Source organism: Neopsephotus bourkii, unplaced genomic scaffold (genome assembly GCF_033783945.1).
Source record: "Neopsephotus bourkii isolate Nb327-2 ecotype Australia unplaced genomic scaffold, CSIRO-AGI_Nbou_v1 NB_1139, whole genome shotgun sequence".
NCBI lineage: Eukaryota > Metazoa > Chordata > Aves > Psittaciformes > Psittacidae > Neopsephotus > Neopsephotus bourkii.
Genome location: NW_026901625.1, coordinates 4,676,789 through 4,700,643, shown reverse-complemented (window position 1 = coordinate 4,700,643; position 23,855 = coordinate 4,676,789). Strand labels below are relative to the sequence as shown.

Below are 23,855 nucleotides of genomic sequence, written 5' to 3'. Positions count from 1 at the left end.
CCCACCGCTCCTTTTTCATTCCAAGAACCTCTCAAAGAAGTCTAAAAGGAAGCCAGGAAAAGGCTTTGAGGCTATTCCGAAAGACAGCAACAAATCCAGCCCTGCACCAAGTCAGCTCCTGCTGCCCACGCTGCCCGCACCAACTGGCATGTCTCTTCTCAGTCGTCTGTCTAACACCATTGGATTCAATAAAGTTGTCTCCTGTTCCACCTGGCTCCTGGTCCTGTGTCCGGCCTAGCCCTGTGTGGGGAGGGATGGGATGGTTGTGCCTGTGCAGTCACCGCTGGCCTCCAAAATCCAGGAGCGGGGCTTGGAAATGCTCCTGGGTGGAAATCGTGGCTCTTTCGTGAGATGCTGGGAGTGGGTTTGGGATGGGGAACCCTTCTCTGTGCTCCTATTGGGTCTGGGGGATGCAGAGATGCTCCTGGTTGGAGATCCTGGTGGATCTGGGAGATGATGAAAGCTGGGGGTCCCTCTGGGGGGCAGGTTGTGCCTGAGTGTGCAGAGGGTGAGTGGGACCCTTTCACCTTGCCAGGGCGGGTCCTCACCTCCTCTTTGATGCCACAGTGATGGATGCCACCTCCAGCGCAGGGGGATGGATGTGAGGCTGTTCCTAGAGCAGGGATAGGGTGCTCTGCCCCACAGCAGGACATGAGGGGAGGATGGGGCTGCCAACAGCAGCGGAGGGAAGGGAGATCCCGTTCTCCCAGGGTGGCTCGGAGGTGTTTTCCACTGCCAAGAGTGATGCTGGAGCGGGGACAGATGCTGCAGGAGTTACGAGTTCCTCACGGGATGGTGTTGAGCTGTAACAAGCTGCAGTGGCGCATGCAGGGCCAGGAGAGGGCACTTCCCATCGGCTCCGAGCTCCTGTTCAACGGTGAGTTCCGTGAGTGCAACCCCGAACCGGGAGCACGGGACTGGTTCTGGGGACCCACGGCTCCTCGTTCCCAGGGATATGTTGTGCATGCTCATTCCATGGCCCTGCACTCATGGGTGTCTCTGTGGCGTGGGTCTGGGAGGGATGAGGAAGGGCACAGGGACGCCACAGCACCAGACACGATGGGTACAGCTACTATGTATGTACAGCACCAGGACCTGCTGTTCCCACACCGTGTGCACCCGCACCGGCTGGGCACCCCAGGCCATCAGGCACAGCATCCCTTGGGTACAGCGCCTGGCTACAGCACCCAGCCTAGGTACAGCAACAGCTCCCAAGGTGACCCACAGCCTTTTGCCAACACCTCCCTTCCCAGGGAAGTGCAGCCCTTTTTCATAGACCCACAGCCTGGTTTGGGTTGGAAGGGACCTCAAAGCTCTTCCAGCTCCAACCCTGCCACATGCAGGGACCCCTTCCACTGGAGCAGCTTGCTCCAAGCCCCTGTGTCCAACCTGGCCTTGAGCACTGCCAGGGATGGGGCAGCCACAGCTTCTCTGGGCACCCTGTGCCAGCGCCTCAGCACCCTCACAGGGAAGAGCTTCTGCCTAAGAGCTCAGCTCAGTCTCCCCTCGGGCAGGTTCAAGCCATTCCCCTTGCCCTGTCCCTACAGGCCCTTGTCCCAAGCCCCTCTCCAGGTTTCCTGCAGCCCCTTTAGGCACTGGAGCTGCTCTCAGGTCTCCCCTTCAGGAGCCTTCTCTTCTCCAGGCTGCCCCAGCCCAGCTCTCTCAGCCTGGCTCCAGAGCAGAGCTGCTCCAGCCCTCGCAGCATCTCCGTGGCCTCCTCTGGACACCCGTGGAAGCGTCCGGGCGATCGGTACCGAGTGACCGGTCCGAGGACACCGCGGAGGGCGGGGCCTCGTGGCGGGGGGGGGCGGAGCTACGCGGAGCCGCCGCACGCGAGCCCGGAGGGGCCGGGGCTGCCGCAGCGCCGCGCTGGTCCCGCCGCCCCGCAACGACCGCACCGCCAGCACCGACCGCATCGTAGCGACCGCCAGCACCGCCCGCCCCGCCCCGCGTCGCTCCCCGCCCTGCCCGCTCCGCTCCGACCGCCTCGCTCCGCACCGCATCGCGCCCCGCACCGCGCGTACCGCACTGCCCGCACCGCATCGCGCCCCGCACCTCCCGGTAAGTGCCCGCCCGCACTCCCGCCGAACTTTCTCTCGCTGCCGCAGCGGTGCGGACTCTGCGGGACGGCGCCGGTCCCGGGGTGCGATGGTCGCGATGGTCGCGACTGAGCCGGGGTTCGCTCGGTTGGCAGCGACCTCCCCGCCGTGTCCCGGTGCCAGGAGCGGGGCGGGCACCGGCGCTTCCCGCGGCGTCCGCTCCCGGGACGCGAGTCCTGGGGCTGCCCGTGGGGTGCTGCGCCCCGAAGGCAGCGGGGACGGAGCCGGTGGGGATGGAGGCGGGTGCAGGGCCCTTGCGGGGGACTCCACGGGTGTTGACCCCCCCTGGGTGCGGGGATTCCTCCGGGGTGCAGAGCCGAGCCGCCGGCTGGATGCTCCAGCTCCGCACCCCTGCGTGCGCCCGAGCCGAACGCGTTGCCCTTGGGGTGCTGCCCTGGGGGTGTCGGGGGCGCGGGGCTGTCCCCGGTGCGGGGCGGGGAACGCGGCTCGGTGCCCCCGGCAGCGGCTCGGGCCGGGCGCTCTGCTCTGCACCAGCGGCTCCGCCGTAGCGGCCTGGCCGGGAGCCAGCTCCGGGCTGTCCCTGCTCCGGGCTCAATCTCCCCGCCGAGGCTGCAGCAGCTCCGGGATCCTCCATCCCTTCCTGTGCTTGCTGCGAGCCGTCGGGGTGCAGCGGTGTGCGGCGGGGGGGTCACCCCAGCGCCGGGTGTCAGCGTCGGGGTGCAGCAGCCTCGGGGTGCCCAGCACTTTGCTGCTCCCCTGCAGCCTCCTCCTGAGGAGTGGTCCCGACAGAGCTCTGCAGCCTGCGCAGGGGCCAGGCCATGCTGCAAGGTGACTGTGGCATGAGGAAGGGGGGACCCCAACTGTGCCGGTGGCTCCGTGTGTGCCCCAGAGCTCTCCTGTCCTCCCTCTGATCGTGGCTGGGGCAGTGTGGGATGTCACCTGGGGCAGTGTGGGATGTCACCTATGGCAGGGTGTCACCTACCGCAGCGTGTCCCCCACTGTGGGATGCTACCCACTGCAGGGTGTCCTGCAGCAAAGTCCCCCTGCGCCGTGGCAGCATCAGGGAGCTGAAGGACTCCCCTCCTGCTCCTCTGCTGCAGCAAAAACTTCAGTCCTGGCGTGAGGACTCTCCCATCTAGCGCACACTGAGGTGCTGCTGCAGCAGTGTCACTGGTGCACACCATGCAGAGCATCTCCTGCTTGCTGCATTACTGCTGCATTACTGCTCGCTGCTGCAGCGCCTGGTCGCATGCTGCTGGGGGCTGCCGGGCACCCTCGGGGTCGCTGCTGCTCTGCGCCTCTGGGTGCATTAGGATGCAGGGTTTTGGTGGGAAGAAGCGCGGCTTGTGTGGTCTGTGTGCTCTGGAGTGGGGCAGCAGGGATGCACCCAAGGTCATCGGGGCCAGCAGTGGCAGTGGGATGTCAATTGTGCTGCTCAGGAAGAGCACAACACAGCAAAACGGCTCACTGCCCCCCCGCCAGCCAGTCCCAAAGCTCTCTTGGGGCAATGCCTTGTCCTCTCCTCGTATCTGGGTGAAGCTCAGAACCAGGTCTGATCTTATCCCATTACTGACCCTGGCTCCCCCAGCCCCCCCGTGCTGAGCACTAGTGCCCTGTTTGCCAGGAGCTGTCCCAGAGCCCCGGTGCCCCTGATTCTGCAGGGCAAGGACACATCCCTCGCTGCCTGTTATCCTGGAGGTAGCAGTAGCACTGAGCATCAGCTGCACTGAGCCAGCATCAGCTGCACTGCATTGCCAGTGGCAGCCCCAGCTCTGCACCCCTCTGCTGCACAGCGCCTGGTGCACCCCAAGGCATGGGAGGAGGGAGGACATAGGAACGTATCCACGTAGATCCTTATATATCCTTATGTATAGTTGTATATAACCTCATATATAGATGTATATATCCTTACCTATATGGTAGGGGAGGGGGATTGCAGGCTGCTGGCACGAAGCTGTGCCCGGTGGGATGGCGCAGCGGCAGCATTTGCTGCTGGGTGCTCCCAGGGGATCTGCCTCCTGTTCCATGAGCCCTGGAGACAGACACTGGGCTTGAGCTAAAGGCCACTGAAGCAAGGCAGGACACCAGCTCGCCCCGAGGGGTGGGAGCTCTTCCTCCAGCTCCCGGTGGTTTTGGCAAAGCCCCAGCTCTGGGAGCCGGATGACTGCAGCTCCTAATGATGACTTGAGTTTCTCCTTCTCCGGGCTGCGCAGGAGAGCTGTGAGCAGCGGCCGTGATGCCCTCCAGCAGGATCGATGCCCAAGGCACAGAGACAGGACCCAGTGCCTGCTGCTCTTCAAACCTCCTGGTTTTCTCTTGCTTCTTGGTAGGGACTCAGCACTGGGCCTGGCTCTGCTCCCCACCGGCGCCTGCCTGTGCCAGTGCCCAGACCCACTGCTAAGTGCAGCCTGACAGTGCTTGTGCCCTTGGCTGCATCCAGCTCATCCCTGCACCGGCTGCAGCTGCCCTCAGCTCAGCTCCTCCCGGAGCCTGCGTTCCCCAAAGCGAGCTTTGATTATTAGCCCCAATAATTGTGTTATCACATCGACTGAAGTGTTGCAGATGCCAGGGCTAATTCTGCTCTTCATGCCTTCCTTCGTCAGTAATGGGATTTTGATAACATCACGCGTCCAAAAGTATTGGATAAACTCTGCATAATTCCCCATTTATTAATTAAACTGTAAATTAGGCAGCGTGTGGCTGGAATCTGAGATGCTCCATACCGGTATAACCCTACAGTCAGGAATGGTGTTGGCTCGTCTCTGCCAGCCCTGGGATGCAGGATCCCAGTGTCCCCTGGGGCCACCCGCTCCATTGCTCCCCAGATGCTTCATCTGCTCCGGTGCCTGGAGGAGGAATCGTGGCTCCCCTGGATTCTGCTGCTGGTTGGACCATGGGGTTGGATGCTCCCTGTTCTGCTCCCTGTTCTGCTCATGCTGCAGCCCCTGTGCTGGGGCTTTGGGGCTTGGGAAGGGGGAACTGCAGCTGGCCCCGGTGCTGTGTGTGGCTGTGCTGGGCTCTGGACGCACACCCTGCTCCTCCAGCACAGGCAGCTGTGTGACTGTGTGAGCACAGGGCAGGGAGGGGATCCTGCCCCTCTGCTGAACTCTAGGGAGCTGTTGGAGTGAGACCAGAGGAGGCCATGGAGATGCTGCGAGGGCTGGAGCAGCTCTGCTCTGGAGCCAGGCTGAGAGAGCTGGGCTGGGGCAGCCTGGAGAAGAGAAGGCTCCTGAAGGGGAGACCTTAGAGCAGCTCCAGTGCCTAAAGGGGCTGCAGGAAACCTGGAGAGGGGCCTGGGACAAGGGATGTAGGGACAGGCCAAGGGGAATGGCTTGAACCTGCCCGAGGGGAGACTGAGCTGAGCTCTTAGGCAGAAGCTCTTCCCTGTGAGGGTGCTGAGGCGCTGGCACAGGGTGCCCAGAGAAGCTGTGGCTGCCCCATCCCTGGCAGTGCTCAAGGCCAGGTTGGACACAGGGGCTTGGAGCAAGCTGCTCCAGTGGAAGGGGTCCCTGCCCGTGGCAGGGGTTGGAGCTGGAGGAGGTCTGGGTTTCTTTCCAACACAAACCAGTCTGACTCTGGGACACAATGGGACCAAGGGCTGCCAGCACTGGGGATCCCTGAGGCAGCATCACTGCTCCCATCAGCTTTGAGCAGAGGGTTCCAGGGGGAAAACAAACCCATATTTCAGTTCCATGCATGGACTTGCATGCACAGGGATGCCCTGCAGGGCTCTGACGCTGTCTCACTCTGCTCCCAGGGGATTTAGGCAGTGTTCTCTTGGGACCAAAGCCTGGGAAGAGGCAGTCACTCAGTGCCCAAACACAAGCCCTGTGCCGCTGCCTTGTGCCGCAGTGACCGCGCTGTGCCGGGGCCAGGCTCTGCTGCTGCCTTCTCAAAGACCCCCATTGTGTGGGCCTGGCCCTGGGACCCCCATGGGGGGGTCGGACCATGACTGCTGATGCTGTTCCGGCAGTGGGTGCTGCAGTGCTTTGCGGATCCCTGCGCTATTCCAGGGCTGGAATAAGCCTTTCCTGGCTGCACAAGCACGTGCTGCTGTGCTTGTCACCCTGTGCTTGTGCAATGGGCGCAGCTGGGCTCCCACTCCTGCGGTGGCTTTTCTCCATCTGTGCAAGGTTTATCCATGGGAGTCACTTCCTGGTGTCCCAGCCTTGATGATGGGAAGCATCACAGTGAAAGCCTGTGCATGGTCCATTGTCCCCATCGATGCCATCGTCATTGTGCCTCCATCTGCTTTCTCACTCCAGATGCCACCAGCGTTGATGGCCCTGGGGACATAGGACCACGCTCTGCACCCCAGGCTCTCTGTGTCTTGGAGCTGGGCAATCAGCCCCCAGCATCACTCCCAGGGGCAGCTGGTCCCAGTGCTGAGCCCTTCTGGTAGGGAAGGTACTGAAGGCTGAGCATCACTGGTGTTGGCTGCATTTCCATCACCAGCCCATCACCTCCCTGTGCTTGGCTGGGTGCTTGGGAGATCTCACTGGGGGCTGCAGCACCCGCCTGGAGCTGGCACCTCCTGGCTCACGTCTGCTCGTGCAGGTTGAGCTCAGGACTGTGCCCTCCCAGCCTCCGTCTCGGATCGATCCGCTCTCTCCTGGAGCAGCTTCTGGCTCTTCCCCAGGAGCTCGTTGGCTGCTGCTTCTCCCCCCCAGTATCGACTGGGAGCAGTCACTGGGCTGTGCGGGCAGCACTGCAGGCAGGGCAGTGCCCACCCTGCGGGCAGCACTCGGGTGCTCTTGGCCGCGTGGTGCCTTGGAAGTGCCAGCATAACTCAGCCATCACCATCTGTTGCCCTATTTAGCTGTGCTGCTCTGGTCGGTGGAGCAGGGCACGGCTGCCCCAGCATCCTGGATGCCCCCTTTTACTGGGAGGGTGTTTTGGCCATTGGCACCACGGGTGTGCTGTTGGTGCTGGCTGTGGTTGCGGTGGGCCTGGGGGTTCCACATGGGATGCTCTGGTGTCCATGGGGATGGTTGCATCCCCGCTGCTCAGGGGACTGTGTTCTGCAGCATCTCCAGATGCCGTTTCCATGGGTGCTGAAGCCCTCTGGATGAAGCGCTGCTGGTGAGCGGTGCCCACAGCCCCAGGGGTAGGAAGGATGTGGGTGATGTGGCCCCTCCTCATCATGGGACCACGCTTGTGCCACCACAGCCCCTCCGGCATGAGGGGGACCCTGACCAGCACCGGGCTCCAGGGTAAGGAGCACCCTGGTGTGATCGCTCCTTTGCTTCCCGGATAACTCCCAAGGCAGCTGCCTTCAGTGGGCTCTGCAAAGCACTGCAGCAGCACTGGATGAGAGCAGGAAGCTGAGAGCAAGGGGAAGATGCTCACCAGCCCCTTGGCTGCTGGCACCCAAACACTGGTTGGCTCAATGGGGAGTGCCTGTCGCAGCACCAGCATCCTTCCATCCTCCCTTTGCTGCTGGGGTGATGCTTGGGAGCAGGGAGAGCAGGATGGGATCACCTCCTCCTTGGCTTGTTGCATCCCAGCCCTGCGGATGCATTGGCCTTTGTGCATCCAGTGCAGCCTCGCAGGATGGGCTTTTTGCCTTGGAAGCATCAGAAGCCATTAATTTGGTACCCGAGTGATGAGCGAAGGCTGCCTTTAATACTGATTTAACTCAGGCTGACTGTAAATAGTGCAGCCGCTGCAACAGGGTCCCCTGGCAAAGGCAAGCATCAGCCTGGAAACATTCCTTGCATTTAGTTTCTGATCTTTCATTTCACAAGGTTCCCCCTTTGGAGCCCGGGGCTGAGTCCCCTTCCTCCATGCTGAGGGTGAGGAGCCAGAGCTCAGCATGCGGTGCAGTGAAGCCAGAGCTCATCATGGACCCCCAGCTTGGGGCGAGGGTGGGGATGCTGGATGTGACCCCATGGGGATGTGCAGGAGATGCCCTCACTGCTGGCTGGGCAGCTCATTGAATTCTTACAGGACCTGCGTGAGTCTCTGCCCTGGTGCTCCCCAGTCACTCCCCTCCCAGGGGAGCATCAGGCCCCAGCACATCATTATCTCTAATTAGAGGAGCCGGGTGCTGGTGATGGGAGGCAGGAGCAGAGTGAGGTGGGGGCTCTGCTCTCATTCCAGGGACACTGATGGAGCTGGTGGGATGGTGGGAGAGCAGCACCCAGGGCCCAGAGGGCACTGGTGGCTGTGCCATTAGCTCAGGTAGGGTCGTGGCACTGCTCTGAGCTGGGATGAAGGATGTGGTGCACCTCTGTGCTTGGGCAGTTCATCCCTGCTCATGGGGTTTCTCTTTGGAGATGCTGCTGCCCATGTCCCCTGCCTCAGTTTCCCTCAGTGGGCAGCAGGGTCTGGCCAGTGGTGCTTGCTCATACTGGGGTACATACAGGGAGCATGTCCCTGTGTGGGTGATGTCTCAGCAGCCACTTGCTGCTACTGGAGCATCCTTGCTCCATCGCCCTCCTTGTCTGTGCTGCCTCCAGCTCCCATTTCCCAGGCTGGTACAAACATCCATCCCTGAAGAGCGAGGGGCAGGATGAGCAGACAGGGAGGTGTGGGCAGCGCTGGGTGCTGCTGATCTGGCACCATTAATGCAGGAGAGGGAAGGGGGCTGGGGTTTGCTGGGCTGGGCTGTTGCGGAGCCCCTGCAGTGTCCCCATCTCCCCCATCCTGATCCCTTGCTCTCTGTGTGCCTCGGCACTTCCCTCGCCAGAAATTCTCTCCTAATTAAATGACCATTAGGAGCCAAGTCATGGTTTTGCCTTAATTGGACTCTCCCATCTCTGCTGCGAGCTCAAACCCCAGCCTGGCACATCCCCTCCATGTCTGACACTGGACACGCTGGTATCAACACAATGGGAGCACTGGGGTGCACAGGCATCGTGCCAGGGGGTCTGGCAGAGATGGGATCTCCCCCACCAGCCCTTGTGCTGCTACCCAGGGGCAGGATAGCTGCTGGCATCAAGACCTTGCTGGGGCATTGCCAAATAGCTCCGCTGTACCCCAAAACGCCTATTTGTCCCTGGGATGCCCCCATTGAGGCAGGAGGGGGGCTCCCCTTGGGTCTCCCCTTTGGGACCAGTTTGGGATTTCCACCCAAGCGGGGCAGGTTTTGGGGTCAGCTCCCAAAGCTGATGCTGATGGGTGGCTGGGGTGTCCCCATGGCTCCATCCCAGTGGGATGACTTAGAGCCCATTGTCTTGATGGACATCACAACCCTGGTCTTGCCATCCCATAGAGGAGCAATAACTCATTGCTCCCGGCCCAGCATGGCAGCAGCTCATTAGCTAACAAGCTTCAGATCGGGGTCTCCCCAGGGCAAGTCAGCACCCAGCACCCAGCACCATGGGCTGGGAGAGCCGGGTCGGGCCCCCCTCACCCTCCTCCCCGCATCCCGGGTGCTCATTGCACCTCAGCCTCATTAATCTCTGCTTATTGATGCTTTGTGCCTGCATCTCCCCACAGGAGAGAGGCTTTGGCTGCCAAAGCTGTCCCTGGGGGGGGGGATCAGGGGGCTTCCAGCAGCAGGACCCCCCCAGATCCCCACCTTGCTTGCTGTGATGGCCACGGACACCCCGAATTCCCCTCCTGGCGCTGGTCCTTTACGGAACGTCTCGGCTGATGAGGAGCTCCATCCAGCTCCCATCGCGGGGTGCCGCGGTGCAGGAGCCTCTCCCGGGGCCGTGGGGACCCTCCATTCATGCTCTGCCAAAGGGAATCCCCAAATCCCCCTTTTTGTACCGTGTGGGATGCGCTGCTGCGGCTCGGGAAGGGGCTGCGTGGGATGGAGCCGTTTGCGGGGGGAGGAGGAGGGACGAAGGGCTCAAGAACGGGGATTTCTACTCTCAGAAGTGCATTTCCCAGTACGGGAATGGGTGGATCGTCGGCTCCAGCCTGGGATTCCCACCCCGCCCAGACCTTGGGGCCCTCCTGGAAAACGAAACCCTTTTAATTATGTGTAAATGGGAGAGGGCGGCGCATCCCAGGGGGTGGGACCTGGCGGCTCACTCTACACCAGATGTTTGCAGCTGGGGGGGGCGCTACCGGCTGTGGGGCAACACATGATGGGTGTCCGGGAGTGGTGCAGTGTGCTGGGGGACCTGGGGTGGTGTGCTGGGGAGACTGGGAAGCGCTGGGAAAATGTCCCATGGGATGTGGGGGGGCTGCAGTGGGGGGTGTGGGGCACTGCACTGCACTGCAGGGGGTGAGATGAGGCCCACGGGGGATCTATTAGGGGCTTTGGGGAGAAGGAATGCACCGTGGGGGTGATGGATTGAGGGGTTCACGGGGTGCCTGGGGGACTGGCAGGGGTGTGTGTGTGTCTGCCAATGGGTGGCATGCACAGACTGCAGTGGTTGCACTGACTGCAGCGACTGCAGTGACTGCAGTGATTGCACTGACTTCAATGACTGCAGAGATTGCACTGACTGCATTGCTTGCACCGACTGCACTGACTGCATTGATTGCACTGACTGCAGTGATTGCACTGACAGCAGTGATTGCACTGGCTTGCAGTGACTGCAGTGATTACACTGACTGCAGTGAGTGCACTGACTGGTGACTGCATTGATTGCACTGACTGCATTGCTTGCACTGACTGTAGTGACTGCATTGATTGCACTGACTGCATTGCTTGCACCATCTGTAGTGACTGCAGTGATTGTACTGACTGCACCAACTGCAGTGATTGCACTGACTGCAGTGACTGCACTGACTGCAGAGATTGCACTGACTGCATTGCTTGCACCGACTGCACTGACTGCAGTGATTGCACTGGCTTGCAGTGACTGCAGTGATTACACTGACTGCAGTGAGTGCACTGACTAGTGACTGCATTGATTGCACTGACTGCATTGCTTGCACCGCCTGTAGTGACTGCAGTGATTGTACTGACTGCACCAACTGCAGTGATTGCACTGACTGCAGTGACTGCACTGACTGCAGAGATTGCACCGACTGCACTGACTGCATTACTGACTGCAGTGATTGCACTGACTACAGTGATTGCACTGGCTTGCAGTAACTGCAGTGATTACACTGACTGCAGTGAGTGCACTGACTGGTGACTGCATTGCTTGCACTGACTGCATTGCTTGCACTGACTGCAGTGACTGCACTGACTGCACTGACTGCAGTGATTGCACTGACTGCATTGCTTGCACTGCAGAGGGGTGCATACCCTGTGCACAAGCCCTTGCACACACAGAGGGGTGCATACCCTGTGCACAAGCACTTGCACACACAGAGGGGTGCATACCCTGTGCACAAGCACCTGCACACACAGAGGGGTGCATACCCTGTGCACAGGCACTTGCACACACAGAGGGGTGCATACCCTGTGCACAAGCCCTTGCACACACAGAGGGGTGCATACCCTGTGCACAAGCACTTGCACACACAGAGGGGTGCATACCCTGTGCACAAGCACTTGCACACACAGAGGGGTGCATACCCTGTGCACAAGCACTTGCACACATATATGCTTGCACACTGCAGAAGCACACCCTCATGCATTCTTGCAACATCCCATGCCCAAGGCCTTGCACACATGCACAGACATGCTTGATCATGCATTGGCACATGTGCACAGATGTGCATCCATCCACACTGCGTGCGCAGGCACATGTGCAGATGTGAATGCACACCCCATGTAACAGCCCTTGCACTCTGTACCTGCACAGGTACAGACACATGCACACTGCACCAGCACTTGCATGTCTCCCTGTTACACAAGCACTCACACACATGTGCACACGTATGAAGCATGTGCCATGCTGAGCACAGCTGACCTATCCCTAAGGAATGCAGCTCTGCTGCAGTGTGTTCATCAGGATGTGAGCAGCATCCCAACCGCAGCATCCCAACCACAGCATCCCAATCACAGCATCCCAATCACAGCATCCCAACTGCAGCATCCCAATCACAGCATCCCAACTGCAGCATCCCAATCACAGCATCCCAACCGCAGCATCCCAACCGCAGCATCCCAACCGCAGCATCCCAACTGCAGCATCCCAATCACAGCATCCCAACTGCAGCATCCCAATCACAGCATCCCAACCGCAGCATCCCAACCGCAGCATCCCAATCACAGCATCCCAACTGCAGCATCCCAATCACAGCATCCCAACTGCAGTATCCCAATCACAGCATCCCAACCGCAGCATCCCAATCACAGCATCCCAACCGCAGCATCCCAATCACAGCATCCCAACCACAGCATCCCAATCACAGCATCCCAGTCACAGCATCCCAACTGCAGCATCCCAATCACAACATCCCAACTGCAGCATCCCAATCACAGCATCACAACTGCAGTATCCCAATCACATCATTCCAATTGCAGCATCTCAATCACAGCATCCCAACTGCAGTATCCCAGTCACAGCATCCCGAACACAGCATCCCAATCACAGTATCCAGTCTCAGCCTGCGCCTTGGCGTGCTGCAGAGCCTGTGGCATGGGAAGCCCCACCACTGGGGTGCCCAGGGCTGTGGTGCTGGAGGATGGTGGTCCCCACCCTGTACCCCACATTTGGGTGCAGAGGTTGCTGCTGGGGGCACAGCCTGGGCACGTTCTGGACCTGTGTGACCACGGAGGGGCCGCTGTGTTCCAGGGAGCCCCTGACCCACCATGACGTTCAAGCAAGCATCCATGATGGCCCCGGAGGCCACGGCCACCACGATGCCCATGACCACGATGGAGAACTCCACAGAGGCAGGGGGGCCGGGGGAGAGCAAGGAGGACATGTTCACCAAGCTGAGGGACAAGTTCATGAACGAGCTCAACAAGATCCCCTGTGAGTTTCTGCTTCCTTTTCCTGCTATTCCTTCCCCATGACCACACCACTGCTCTGGTCCCAGGGACAAGGCGGTGGGGCAGGGAGGGAGCTGTGGGGCTGACCATGGCACCGGCTCTTGCCCCCAGTGCCACCCTGGGCCCTCATCGCCATCGCGGTGGTAGCCGGCCTCCTCATCCTCACCTGCTGCTTCTGCATCTGCAAGAAGTGCTGCTGCAAGAAGAAGAAGAACAAGAAGGAGAAGGGCAAAGGCATGAAGAATGCCATGAACATGAAGGACATGAAGTCAGGCAACCAGGTGACATCCTCCTGCACTCCTTGGCCTTCTTGTTGTAGGACGGTCCCTCTGGTTGCGTTACAAACCATGCTGGGGCACTCAGCTCAGGCAGCAGAGAGGGATGGAGCCACCAGGATGCTGGGATGGGGCAGTGGGCCTGGACCTGAGCCTGCAGCACTGTCCTCTTCCAGTGTCTGGTGGCCCCGATGGGACCAGGATCACGCTGGCTTGGACCTGCCAATGCTTCACCTGACCCAGCAAATGTCAATCTAACCCCTTGTGTCTCCCCACCTTCCTCTGAGCTGTCACTCCATGGAGCTTTAGCTCAAAGAGGAGGCCAAAACACCCAACAGTTTGGGGTCACTGAAAACCCAGTGCTCATGAGGTGCTGGTGCACGGAGCTGGGACCATCTCCCATCCTAGGGGCCAGCAGGAAGGAGGCTTTGGAACCAGCAGGCTTGGGGTGATCCTGCCCATCCCAGTGGCCATGACCCAGGGCTGTTTGGAGGGAATGGGAGGATTCTGCTCGTCAGATCCATGTGGGCACCACAGGCATGCAGGGGGGGCTGAGTGGGGATGCTCCATGGTCCCTGCTCCAGGGAGGTGGGAGATGGGGGGGGCATTCCCTGCTGGGGGGCCAGGGATGCCTCTTGGGGTGGATGGGGCCGTACAAACCCCGATTGACCCCTTGGCCTGGGTCCCTTATCCCATTGGTGCTGCTCTCTGTAACGTGGCTCTCTCCCCTCTTGGTGCTCTCCCTCCCTGCTGCTGTGGTCCCCTTCCATCCTGGGACACCCTCACGGTAGGTGCCACCATGAGCTTCCTTCTCCATCATCTTCCGGGGTGGGATGGGGCACCTGGGGACACATCAGAGAGGTGCTAAGGAGCCCAGGTTCCCACCCCATGGACCATAACTTGGAGAGGGGTGGCTTTGCCTTAGGAGAATTAGGTTATCTCTTCATTGCAGGGCTCCTAAAGCCCTTAGCACCGGCTGTGGTGCTGCAACAACCAGGGGTCGAGTGTCCCTGCACCCTGTGCTGGGGCTCCCCAAGGCAGAGCTGGTGCCACCCCAGGGCTGCTCCATCCATGTTCATGTCCCCAGCACGGGGGTTGAGGTGGGGTTGGGGTCCTGGGGTGGTGCTGGGATGGGGATGCTGGGCTGTGACCCTGCTGCTGAGCCTCGGCTGCTGCTGCAGGAGCAACAGGATGATGATGATGCTGAGACGGGACTGACGGAGGGGGAAGGTGAGGAGGAGGAGAAGGAGCCGGAGAACCTGGGCAAGCTCCAGTTCTCACTGGACTACGACTTCCAGGCGAACCAGGTGATGGGGCTCGAGTGGGGCTTGCCCAGGGAGGTCCTGTTGGGCCTGGGTGGCAAAGGAGGGAGCGGGGAGCTGGGTGCTGAGCCCTGGGGAGCCTTGTCCCACGTTGGGCTGGGGATGAGCCCTTGGCATCTGCAGCTGCCTGGATGGAGACATCCCTGTTCCACCTCCAGCTCACGGTGGGCATCCTCCAAGCTGCTGAGCTGCCTGCTCTGGACATGGGAGGCACCTCGGACCCCTACGTGAAGGTGTTCCTGCTCCCTGACAAGAAGAAGAAGTACGAGACCAAAGTGCAGAAGAAGACGCTGAACCCTGCCTTCAATGAGACCTTCACCTTCAAGGTGGGCGCCTTCCTACCCACAGCACGGGACCTTGTCTCCCACTCTCATCTTTCCCCCTGGCTATGTACTGGCCCCATGTGTTGACCCCCCTTGTGCTCCTCTGAGCCCATCACCAGCCACTCAATGGCCCTCTTTGTGCAGGTCCCCTACCAGGAACTGGGTGGGAAGACGCTGGTCATGGCCATCTACGACTTCGACCGCTTCTCCAAGCACGACATCATCGGCGAGGTGAAGGTGCCCATGAACACGGTGGACCTGGGGCAGCCCATCGAGGAGTGGCGGGACCTGCAGAGCGGTGAGAAGGAGGAGGTAAGAGCCAGCTGAAACCCTCAGCCAGGGTGGCTTGAGATGTGGGGTGGCCGTGGGGCGAGCTCTGCTTTCTGGTCCATCCCGCAGTGCTGAGGATGCGCATCCTGGCCATGAATGCTGGGCAGGGTCTGCCCCTTTGTTCCTCTGGGCAAAAGCCTTTCTATAACAAAACGGGAGTGTATGAACTCCTTGAGTGCTGCCTGGCCCAGCCCCAGGTGATCAAACCCTTGTGCTGGTGGAAGCCAGCTCAGGTTTGCTCTGAAGGGGGGGGACCTGCATGTGGGACCACGTCCCATCACTGGCAAGGCTTTGATACCTGTTCCCTGCTCCTCTCGGCAGCCAGAGAAGCTGGGGGACATCTGCATCTCCCTCCGGTACGTGCCCACGGCTGGGAAGCTCACTGTCTGCATCCTGGAGGCCAAGAACCTGAAGAAGATGGATGTCGGGGGTCTCTCAGGTGGGTTCTCCTCCACCCTGCCCTGGGGCTCTCAGCATCCTTTGCTGGGGAAGGACAATGGGACCATCGGTGGGCCAGGGCTTGGGGAAGCCACCACCAGTGCCTGGGACCTCCTGTACTGGAGGCAGCCCCAGGTCTCCTGTGGGGCAAGGTGAGATGGATGGGATGGGATGGGATGGGATGGGATGGGATGGGATGGGATGGGATGGACCCCCCAATCCTTAGGAAGAACTGAATTTGGTTCCTGACTGTGTCCATGGTCCAGGATGCTGCAGTACCTGGGTAGTGAAAATGATTCTCTGCTCCTGGTCCTGATGCTCCATGACATGGGGCAAGGGGCACAGTCGACAGCATGCTTTATTAACCAGGGGAAGAGCAGCACCAACATGGATGGAAGGGTTCAGCTTTATTGCTGGGGTGCCCTGCTCCAGAAATGGGTATGACAGCACTCACCAGTGCCGCTGTACTGCCTGCATCCGTCCTACCAGAGGAACCACAGGATGCAGGAGAGCTCCATCCATCAGAGCACCTTTATTCTTCAAATACCCTTTACCCTGTGGTGCACCTCATCCTAGAACCATAGAGCCATGGAATGGTTTGGGTTGAAGGGAGCTTAAAGCTCATCCAGCTCCAACCCCTGCCACGGGCAGGGACCCCTTCCACTGGAGCAGCTTGCTCCAAGCCCCTGTGTCCAACCTGGCCTTGAGCACTGCCAGGGATGGGGCAGCCACAGCTTCTCTGGGCACCCTGTGCCAGCGCCTCAGCACCCTCACAGGGAAGAGCTTCTGCCTTAGATCCAACCTGAACTTCCCCTGTTCCAGTCTGAACCCATCACCCCTTGACCTATCACTACAGTCCCTGATGAAGACCCCCTCTCTGGCATCCTTGGAGCCCCCCTTCACATTATCCTGGGGCCAGGCTGATGGTGTCCCCCGAGCATCTCAGCCCTGGCTGATGCACCCTCCTGCCCCCCCAGATCCCTACGTGAAGATCCACCTGCTGCAGAATGGCAAGAGGTTGAAGAAGAAGAAGACCACAGTCAAGAAGAAGACCCTGAACCCCTACTTCAATGAGTCCTTCAGCTTCGAGATCCCCTTTGAGCAGATACAGGTTGGTTTGATGACTTCCCTGGAGGGAGGCGAGGGTGAGGGCGATGGGAAAAGTCCCACAGCTGCCCAAGCCCATGTCCCAGCCCCTGTCCCAGCCCAAGCAGCTCCTGCCAAGCTCCTGGTCCAGTCACCCATGAAATCACATCCAGTCCCAACCTGGGCCTGGGTTGATGCTGAGGGTATCTGCTTCAGGGGCAGAGGTGGGTGCTGCCCAGGAGATGCAGTCCCAACCCAGGTAATGGCTGGAGAGGGGCTTTCCTCTGCTCCTGCAGTTGGGATGCTGTGATTGGGATGCTGCAGTTGGGATGCTGTGATTGGGACTCTGCTCTTGCAGTTGGGATGCTGTGATTGGGATCCTGCAGTTGGGATGCTCTGATGGGATGCTGTGATTGGGATGCTGTGATTGGGATGCTGTGATTGGGATTATTCTTGCAGTTGGGATGCTGTGATTGGGATGCTGTGATTGGGATGCTGTGATTGGGATGCTGCAGTTGGGATGCTGTGATTGGGATGCTGTGATTGGGATGCTGCGGTTGGGATGCTGTGATTGGGATTCTTCTTGCAGTTGGGATGCTGTGATTGGGATGCTGCAGTTGGGATGCTGTGATTGGGATGCTGCAGATGGGATGCTCTGATTGGGATGCTGTGATTGGGATGCTGCAGTTGGGATGCTGTGATTGGGACTGTTCTTGCAGTTGAGACGCTGTGATTGGTATACTGCAGTTGGGATGCTGCAGTTGGGATGGTCTGATGGGACGCTGTGATTGAGATGCTGCAGTTGGGATGCTCCGATTGGGATGCTGTGACTGGGATGCTGCAGTTGGGATGCTGTGATTGGTACGCTGCAGTTGGGATGCTGCAGTTGGGATGCTGTGATTGGTATGCTGCAGTTGGGATGTTGCAGTTGGGATGGTCTGATTGGGATGCTGCAGTTGGGATGCTGCAGTTGGGATGCAGTGAGTGGGACCCTGCTCCCTGCGCTTTCCTGCCCCTTGAAAGAAGGTTTCCTCTCTCAGAAAGTGCAAGTGGTCATCACGGTGCTGGACTACGACAAGCTGGGGAAGAACGAAGCCATCGGCAAGATCTTCACGGGCTGCAATTCCACGGGCACGGAGCTGCGGCACTGGTCCGACATGCTGGCCAACCCCCGGCGGCCCATTGCCCAGTGGCACTCGCTGAAGCCAGAGGAAGAAGTAGACGCAGCTCTTGGGAAGAACAAATAAGCAGGAGCTGCCGTCGGCGCGGCACCGCGGACACTCGGCGCGACCCAGAGCTACCGATACCTCAGTTCGGCATCCTTCGGTTTTGGTTCTTTTTGTTCTCTTTTAAGCTGAAATACCCTTCGATGGCTGTGGAAGGGCTTCCAGACAGTGCCAAGAGCTTCCAGGGGAAGAGGTTAAAGACATGGATGGTTCTTTTCGTTCTTCAGCATCGCTCCCTTCTGTCCCATCACCTCCGACCACCTCCCAGGCCCAAAGCCACCGTCATGCCTTGGACCTTCCCCGGTGGCTGTGGCACCAGCCTGTGGCACTGCTGCTGCCGTCCTCCCCTTGGCTCCGCATGGGAAGCACCGCTCGTGCATGGAGGTGGTGATGGAGGTGGTCATGCGGGATGAGCTGTGCTTGCCTGGGGCATGAGCTATGGTGTGGACAGAGAAGGTGATGGAGAAGAGCCACTGCAGCAGACCCTGGTACCTCCATCTCTGCCTCCCTCCATCCCCTTGGTTCCAGTGCCCCGGCCAGCTCCAGGCTTGGTTCTTCTGAGGAAAGGTTTGTAGGGACCACAGGGCCCTGATGTTGAGGGGGTGCTGAGCTCTTGTGGGGCCACACTGAGCCCAAGGAGCCCCTGGGGTCTGCTCGGAGGAGAGCCGTGGAGGGATGTGCACACAACGGACACCACCACCTCTGCCACCATGGCCAGGCAAGGGCAGCGCTGGGGGGTTTGCATGCGTCCCCCCATGGCTGGGTGAAGCCTGTAGATGAAGATGCTCCCACAAGGCAGGATGGTGCTGAGGGGTCTCGTGATGTGAGGGCTCAGAGCCTCCTCCCCAAAGGGCTCAGCCCTGCCTCAGGGCAGCCTGGGGGCTATGGGGAGCTCCATCACTGTGATGCAGGTGGGGAGGATGAGAGTGAGCCCATGGCCAACCAGGGACCAGAACCCGTGATCCCTGTGAGCTGCTGACCCCCACTGAGCCGCTGGCTGCTGAACCCACCCCATCCCGCTCCCCTCGGGGGCACAAGCCATATCTGTGTCCATCACAGCGGGCAGGAGCTTCTCCAGGCCACCTCTCCATGGTGGGACGAGGCAGGACCAAGCCCTGGAGCTGGAAACCCAAGGTTGTTCCCTGCAGCCCGGCCCAGTTCAGCACTGGGGCACTGAGAGGAACTGGTGTTCCCAACTCCTCTGAGCCTTGTGATTCCTTGTGATTCCCTAGGCTCGGGTTTTGGGGCAAGGCAGGGGCTGTCCTGGGCTCCAGCCCTGGGCTGGGACCTCGGTGCTGGGCATCCTGCATTGCTGTGCCAACCCACATCACCCCGGTGCTGGAGGATGCTCCGGCAGCTCCCTGCATCCTGCTTCCCAAGGGCACCTCAGGCCCAGCGGGAGGTGGGGACACAGTGGGGAACCTGGTGGCAGGAACAGCTCGGGGGGCTCGGGTCGGACACAGGGACAGGCCCCTTCCCCCGGAGGGACCGGTCCTCAGGGAGGGACGGCTCCATCGGGGTGGTTTGGGGCTCGGTGGGACCCCAAAGTCACTCCCACCGGCACCGCGGCTGCGCTTGGCCAGGGCCTGGCTGCTGAGGGTGGCACTGGGGCCGTGCAGGAGCAGGGGGGTTCCTGCAGGGTCACCTCCAGCTCCAATGCATCCCCTTTGCTATCGGATGTGTCAGTGCCAGCGAGCTCCTGCCCATGCGTGGCAAAGGGAGATGATGCCTCCAGGTGCTCTTAACCCATGGGAAGCTCAGGGCGGCTGCGGTCCCTTGGTTGGGACATGGGCAGGATTCAGGCTCTCGAGTCAGGATCATTCCAGAATCCATCCGAGCACCGAGGGGGGGATTTGCCTCATGTGGAAATGGGTTAAAAAAGAAGGAATTGGGCACTCGGTGAGCGTGGGCAGCCCCATAGCTCCCACGGGCAGCACGTGTGCACACAGCGCATGTCCCTTGTGCAACCCCTCCATGTGCACCCTCCATACGCACCCCTCCACATACACCCCCCCAGACCCACTGCATCACCCGGGATCTCACCAGGAGCAGAGCTCCCACTTTCCATTCGGACTCTATAATCCCTGGGACTGTGACTTTACTGCATCACTCGATCTGTTTCTTAACAAACCAAGGGGAAACCAACGGAACCACTGAAGCCATCTGCGCTGCCTCTGACCCCCGTAGCTGCGTGTAGTTGTGTGACCGTACGGAGCCATCGCTGTATATACCACGACCAGTGCATGAGCTGCAGCCCCGTAGCAGTAGCCGCATGGGCGACGCCGCGCGCGGTGCCGCGCGCTCTGACCGACCGGACCTCATTGCTCCACCGCCCTCGAGGAAACAAACCCCATCTCCAATGCCAAGAAGCAACGCATGCCAAGCAGCGGAGAGCGAGCCGCCAGCGATGCAGCCCTCACCTCCACGTGTGTCTTGTTCCTGTGTCTCGTCACATCCAGCCCATGGCTGGGTAGCGGCAACATCGTGGCTTCCGTGTCCTGTGTCGCGTTGGTGCATTCCACCCTCAGAGCAACTTTAGAAGCCATAGGAGACCGCGGCGTGCCGGGACCCCATGGGGACGGGCCCACGGGTGAGCCATGACCCCAAACACCCCGTGTCCACTGTCCCCCCCCTTGTTACGTGGGGCTCAGCAGCGGAGCCGGATGAGCTGCACCAAGCCACCGCTGCGGTGGCCATGGATGCTGTGGGCAAGGGGCCGAGGCAGCGCTGGGCACAGAGCTGGGGTGGGCAGGATGCAGCAAAGAGCTGGCGGTGAAAAGGCTTTTTGGGGCAATTGGAGTGATTCTGCTGTGTCCGGATGGTTGGGTTTGGGATGGGGATGAGAGCCGGATGATTCCCATCTCCTGGCTGCACCGGTGCAGACCCGGCCATGCCACCAAGGTGTTGGTCTCTGAGGCTAAAAGGAAGCGACCCCCATGAGGCTTGCCAACAGCCTGGGCTTGCTTTTCCTCTTCTCCCCCCAAAGCTGAGAGGGAGGAGCCGGCCCCTTTGGGGGTCCCAGTGCTGGCCCCGCTCTGCCTCGTCCCGGCCCCACAGCGCTCGGCTCGGGCGCGAAGCTGCTTTGAAAGCCCCTTCCTCTCGTGTGGACTCCGTCGTTCCCGTCTCTCGTCGTTCCATGGTTATTTTGTAATGATCCCTGTCCCCTTATTAAAGAAACGAGCTGAAAGGAGCCGCCGGTCCCTCCTGGTCTTGCTGCTGGGGTCCGGTGGTGGGCAATGGAGGGATGGAGGCATGAGGGGAACCCCCCCCCCCAACACGATGTTGGTCCCCATAGCCCAAACACGGTGCAGACATCAACAGTCCCAGCGCACACATTTGGGTCCATACAAACCTGTCTTGGTCCTGCCCTGCTTTGCAGGGGTGCTGGACACCCCTAAGCCCAAGGGGACGCACTCAGGCTGCCCCTTGAAGCACCCTGGAGCACCCTCATAGACTGCAACGTGCCCACGTTTCCAGCAACCTCACTTGGGACAAAGGCTCCAAGACGCGGCACCGGTGCCTGTGTCTGTGCTACAGGTTTGTCCTCACCAAGCACATAGAGGGCCTGGCACCACTTGGGCTCTTCCAGCCCGTTGAGGCTGCACAAATCTGGGCTGAGCAACTTGAAGCTCTAGAATGATGGAAGCAAAGTCCAAGCTCCTATGTTATCAACTCTTATTTTATTCATTTATAAATACTGTTGTGTTTACAAGCATCATATAGATGTGAATATTACTCCCAAACTCTCAAAACACAGAATACTTCGAATACTATATAACAACAACCAGTAAAACAAACCATTCATCTCAGGGTTTGAAAGGCCACTCAAAAATTGCATAAAAATACATTCTCTCCCCATCTCGTGAGCCAGTCCCACTTCTCCAAGGAGTTTATTTACAAAGAGCCATCGTCAAAGTCGCAGCCACAACGGGGCGGCTTCACCCCCAAGCGGGACAATTGAAGCACCCCAAGAGACTGCTTAGAGAAAAAGCTTCTTCTCCAATGGAGAGCACGTCTGGGAAACGCTCTGGTTCTATAGGGATCTGTTTTAAAAGCTGCTTGCCTTGCACTGCACTGGGGTCCGAGTGCAAAGCATCCTCCTCCTCCTCATCACCTCCTCAGTGCACTGCTTCTGGCTTAAGAGAGACCCAAAGAACTCATTCGCAAGGATTGGGTTTGCAATCGCATCGTCCTCAGGAAATGCTCCCGGCTCCAGCTGACCCGGTGGGGCTCCTCTGCCCCACTCAGGAGGTCAGGGGATAATCCAGTGCTAAGCAGACTTCATCTAAAGTGGTTTGGCTTTGCAAGGTGCCACGCAGAGGATTGGAGCCTTCCCTACCCTTTGCACACTGGTCCTTAGGATGAAACACAACGGGCATCCGGGTGGGAAAGGGCGAACCATCAGTGCAGGATGGGTCTGTCAGGTTGGGTTGAAGCAGACACGAGGCTCCTTCACACTGTCAGGCCCTTCAGTGTGAAACCCCATCCTGGTGGGATGCAGGAGCCGGGGCACACGGTCAGCACACCGGCAGCTCCTGCTCCACGTGGCAGAGAGGGACCAGGCTCCTCTTTAGAGCGGAGGGAGCCCAGGTCTGAAGGGAGGAGTGGGTCACCAAGAGAAGAAACACCAAGAAACGCAGAAGTACTCACACAGAGAGTGCCCCGAGGGGGGACGGCGTGCAGAGAAAGCATTGCCCGGACCTCGAGCCTTAAAGCTGTTAAATATAGCAGGGTTAAAAGAAAGTCATATAAAAAGGAAGCCTGGCTTAGGCAGTGCTCTGCAGAAACCCTGATGCCATCACCAGCTTTGGTCTCCTCCTCCCCAAAGCACAGCAGCAGAGGAAGGGCCTCAGTGTACCAGGAGGAACAGCACCTCGTGCTCAAAGAGCTCCGCTGGCTGAAGAGTGGCCAAAGAGGATGCTCTGGCCAGAGCTGCCCTGGCAACACCGGCAGCTCCAACAGGAGCAAGAGAGGTGGAAACAGGCAGGATGGGGAGGGGGAAAAGGAGAGAATTAGGGGGGAAAAACAAACATGAAGAAAAACCCCCAAGGGAGAGGAAAAGAACACGCTTCCTGAAGCAGTAACCAGCCAAAGGTTCCAAAGAGCCCATTCAAAGTCCTCTTTATCTGACAGAGATAAATGCTACCCTGCAGAGCAAGCTCAATGATGCACGTGTTCAAGTATCTCATCTATCTCTCTCATAGTGGAAAAGCCCCAATGGGAGCAGCGAGCCAACAGCAGAGGTGCATAGGATGTGGGTAGAACTTCATGGTAACCTCCAAGTTCAATGACTGAGACTGCAACTCCCAGCCAGCCAGAGCAGGGATGCCAAAGGATAAAGGAAATGGAAGGACAAATACAGAAGGATGTAGATGGGAAAGTGGTTTGGATACAGGGAGAAGTCTCTGAGAGGGAAGGTATCGTTTGAGAGGAGTCTGTGAAGGGGAAGCTCAACAGATCTGATGGCAGGTTACTGCTGCTGCCATCAAAATCACACAGCACGTAGAGGAGCCACTGTCTAAATGCCCATAGAGAGAACAATTCCAAATTGTTCTGAGTACGTGTAACATGAAAGAGGGTGGGTTTCTTTGAGGTTTCCTTCAAGGTCAAGGCTTATTGAAAGCTTTTGACAGGTTCAAAGACTTCTATCCTAGCAGTAGTTACCAGCATGCCCAAGGATAGCTCCTTGTCCCTCTGACACCAATGCACCCACAGCTCCACCTCCTCTGCCTTGAAAGCATCTACATCAAGCTTCTTCACCAAGGCATAATGGGACTCTGGAGTTCCCTCTCTTTACAAACCAGTGCTGCCTTTCACTGGGTCAGCCTCCTGCTGCAAATCAAAGCCAGGTACCTGAAACCCCAGACCAGACCCTTCTACAGGGCTCTGCCTTCATGAAAACAGCAGGACAATGTCCCAGACAGCTGTGAGGATGGGGAGCCTGGTGTCTGGTGTGGGCACAGCTCCCTGCAAAGTGATTCACACTCATCTATGCATGTG

At 59.4% G+C, this 23,855-nt stretch overlaps 1 protein-coding gene across 2 annotated transcripts; it reads left to right on the top strand.

Moving 5' to 3' along the window:
- The first annotated feature begins 12,622 nt into the window (after positions 1-12,622).
- Positions 12,623-18,687, top strand: SYT2 (synaptotagmin 2). 2 transcript variants are annotated; one of them, XM_061363192.1, is made up of 8 exons: positions 12,623-12,838; positions 12,967-13,136; positions 14,321-14,437; positions 14,611-14,778; positions 14,920-15,087; positions 15,427-15,544; positions 16,521-16,654; positions 17,670-18,687. In XM_061363192.1, exons 1-8 carry the CDS (start codon positions 12,673-12,675, stop codon positions 17,874-17,876), a joined length of 1,248 nt encoding a protein of 415 aa, XP_061219176.1. In that variant the 5' UTR covers positions 12,623-12,672; the 3' UTR covers positions 17,877-18,687. The 2 variants fall into 2 exon arrangements, with proteins under 2 accessions (XP_061219176.1, XP_061219177.1); XM_061363193.1 differs by lacking the exons at positions 12,623-12,838; positions 12,967-13,136 and adding an exon at positions 13,742-13,917 and having other exon boundaries at positions 14,312-14,437.
- The last annotated feature ends 5,168 nt before the right edge of the window (positions 18,688-23,855 follow it).

Excerpts from the sequence above, each read along its gene's own strand:
- SYT2 (XM_061363192.1), top strand. The coding sequence starts at position 12,673 with ATGACGTTCAAGCAAGCATCCATGATGGCCCCGGAGGCCACGGCCACC. Across the intron at positions 13,137-14,320 it reads ACATGAAGTCAGGCAACCAG|GATGATGATGATGCTGAGAC; the intron begins GTGACATCCTCC and ends CAGGAGCAACAG. Across the intron at positions 15,088-15,426 it reads AGAGCGGTGAGAAGGAGGAG|CCAGAGAAGCTGGGGGACAT; the intron begins GTAAGAGCCAGC and ends TCCTCTCGGCAG.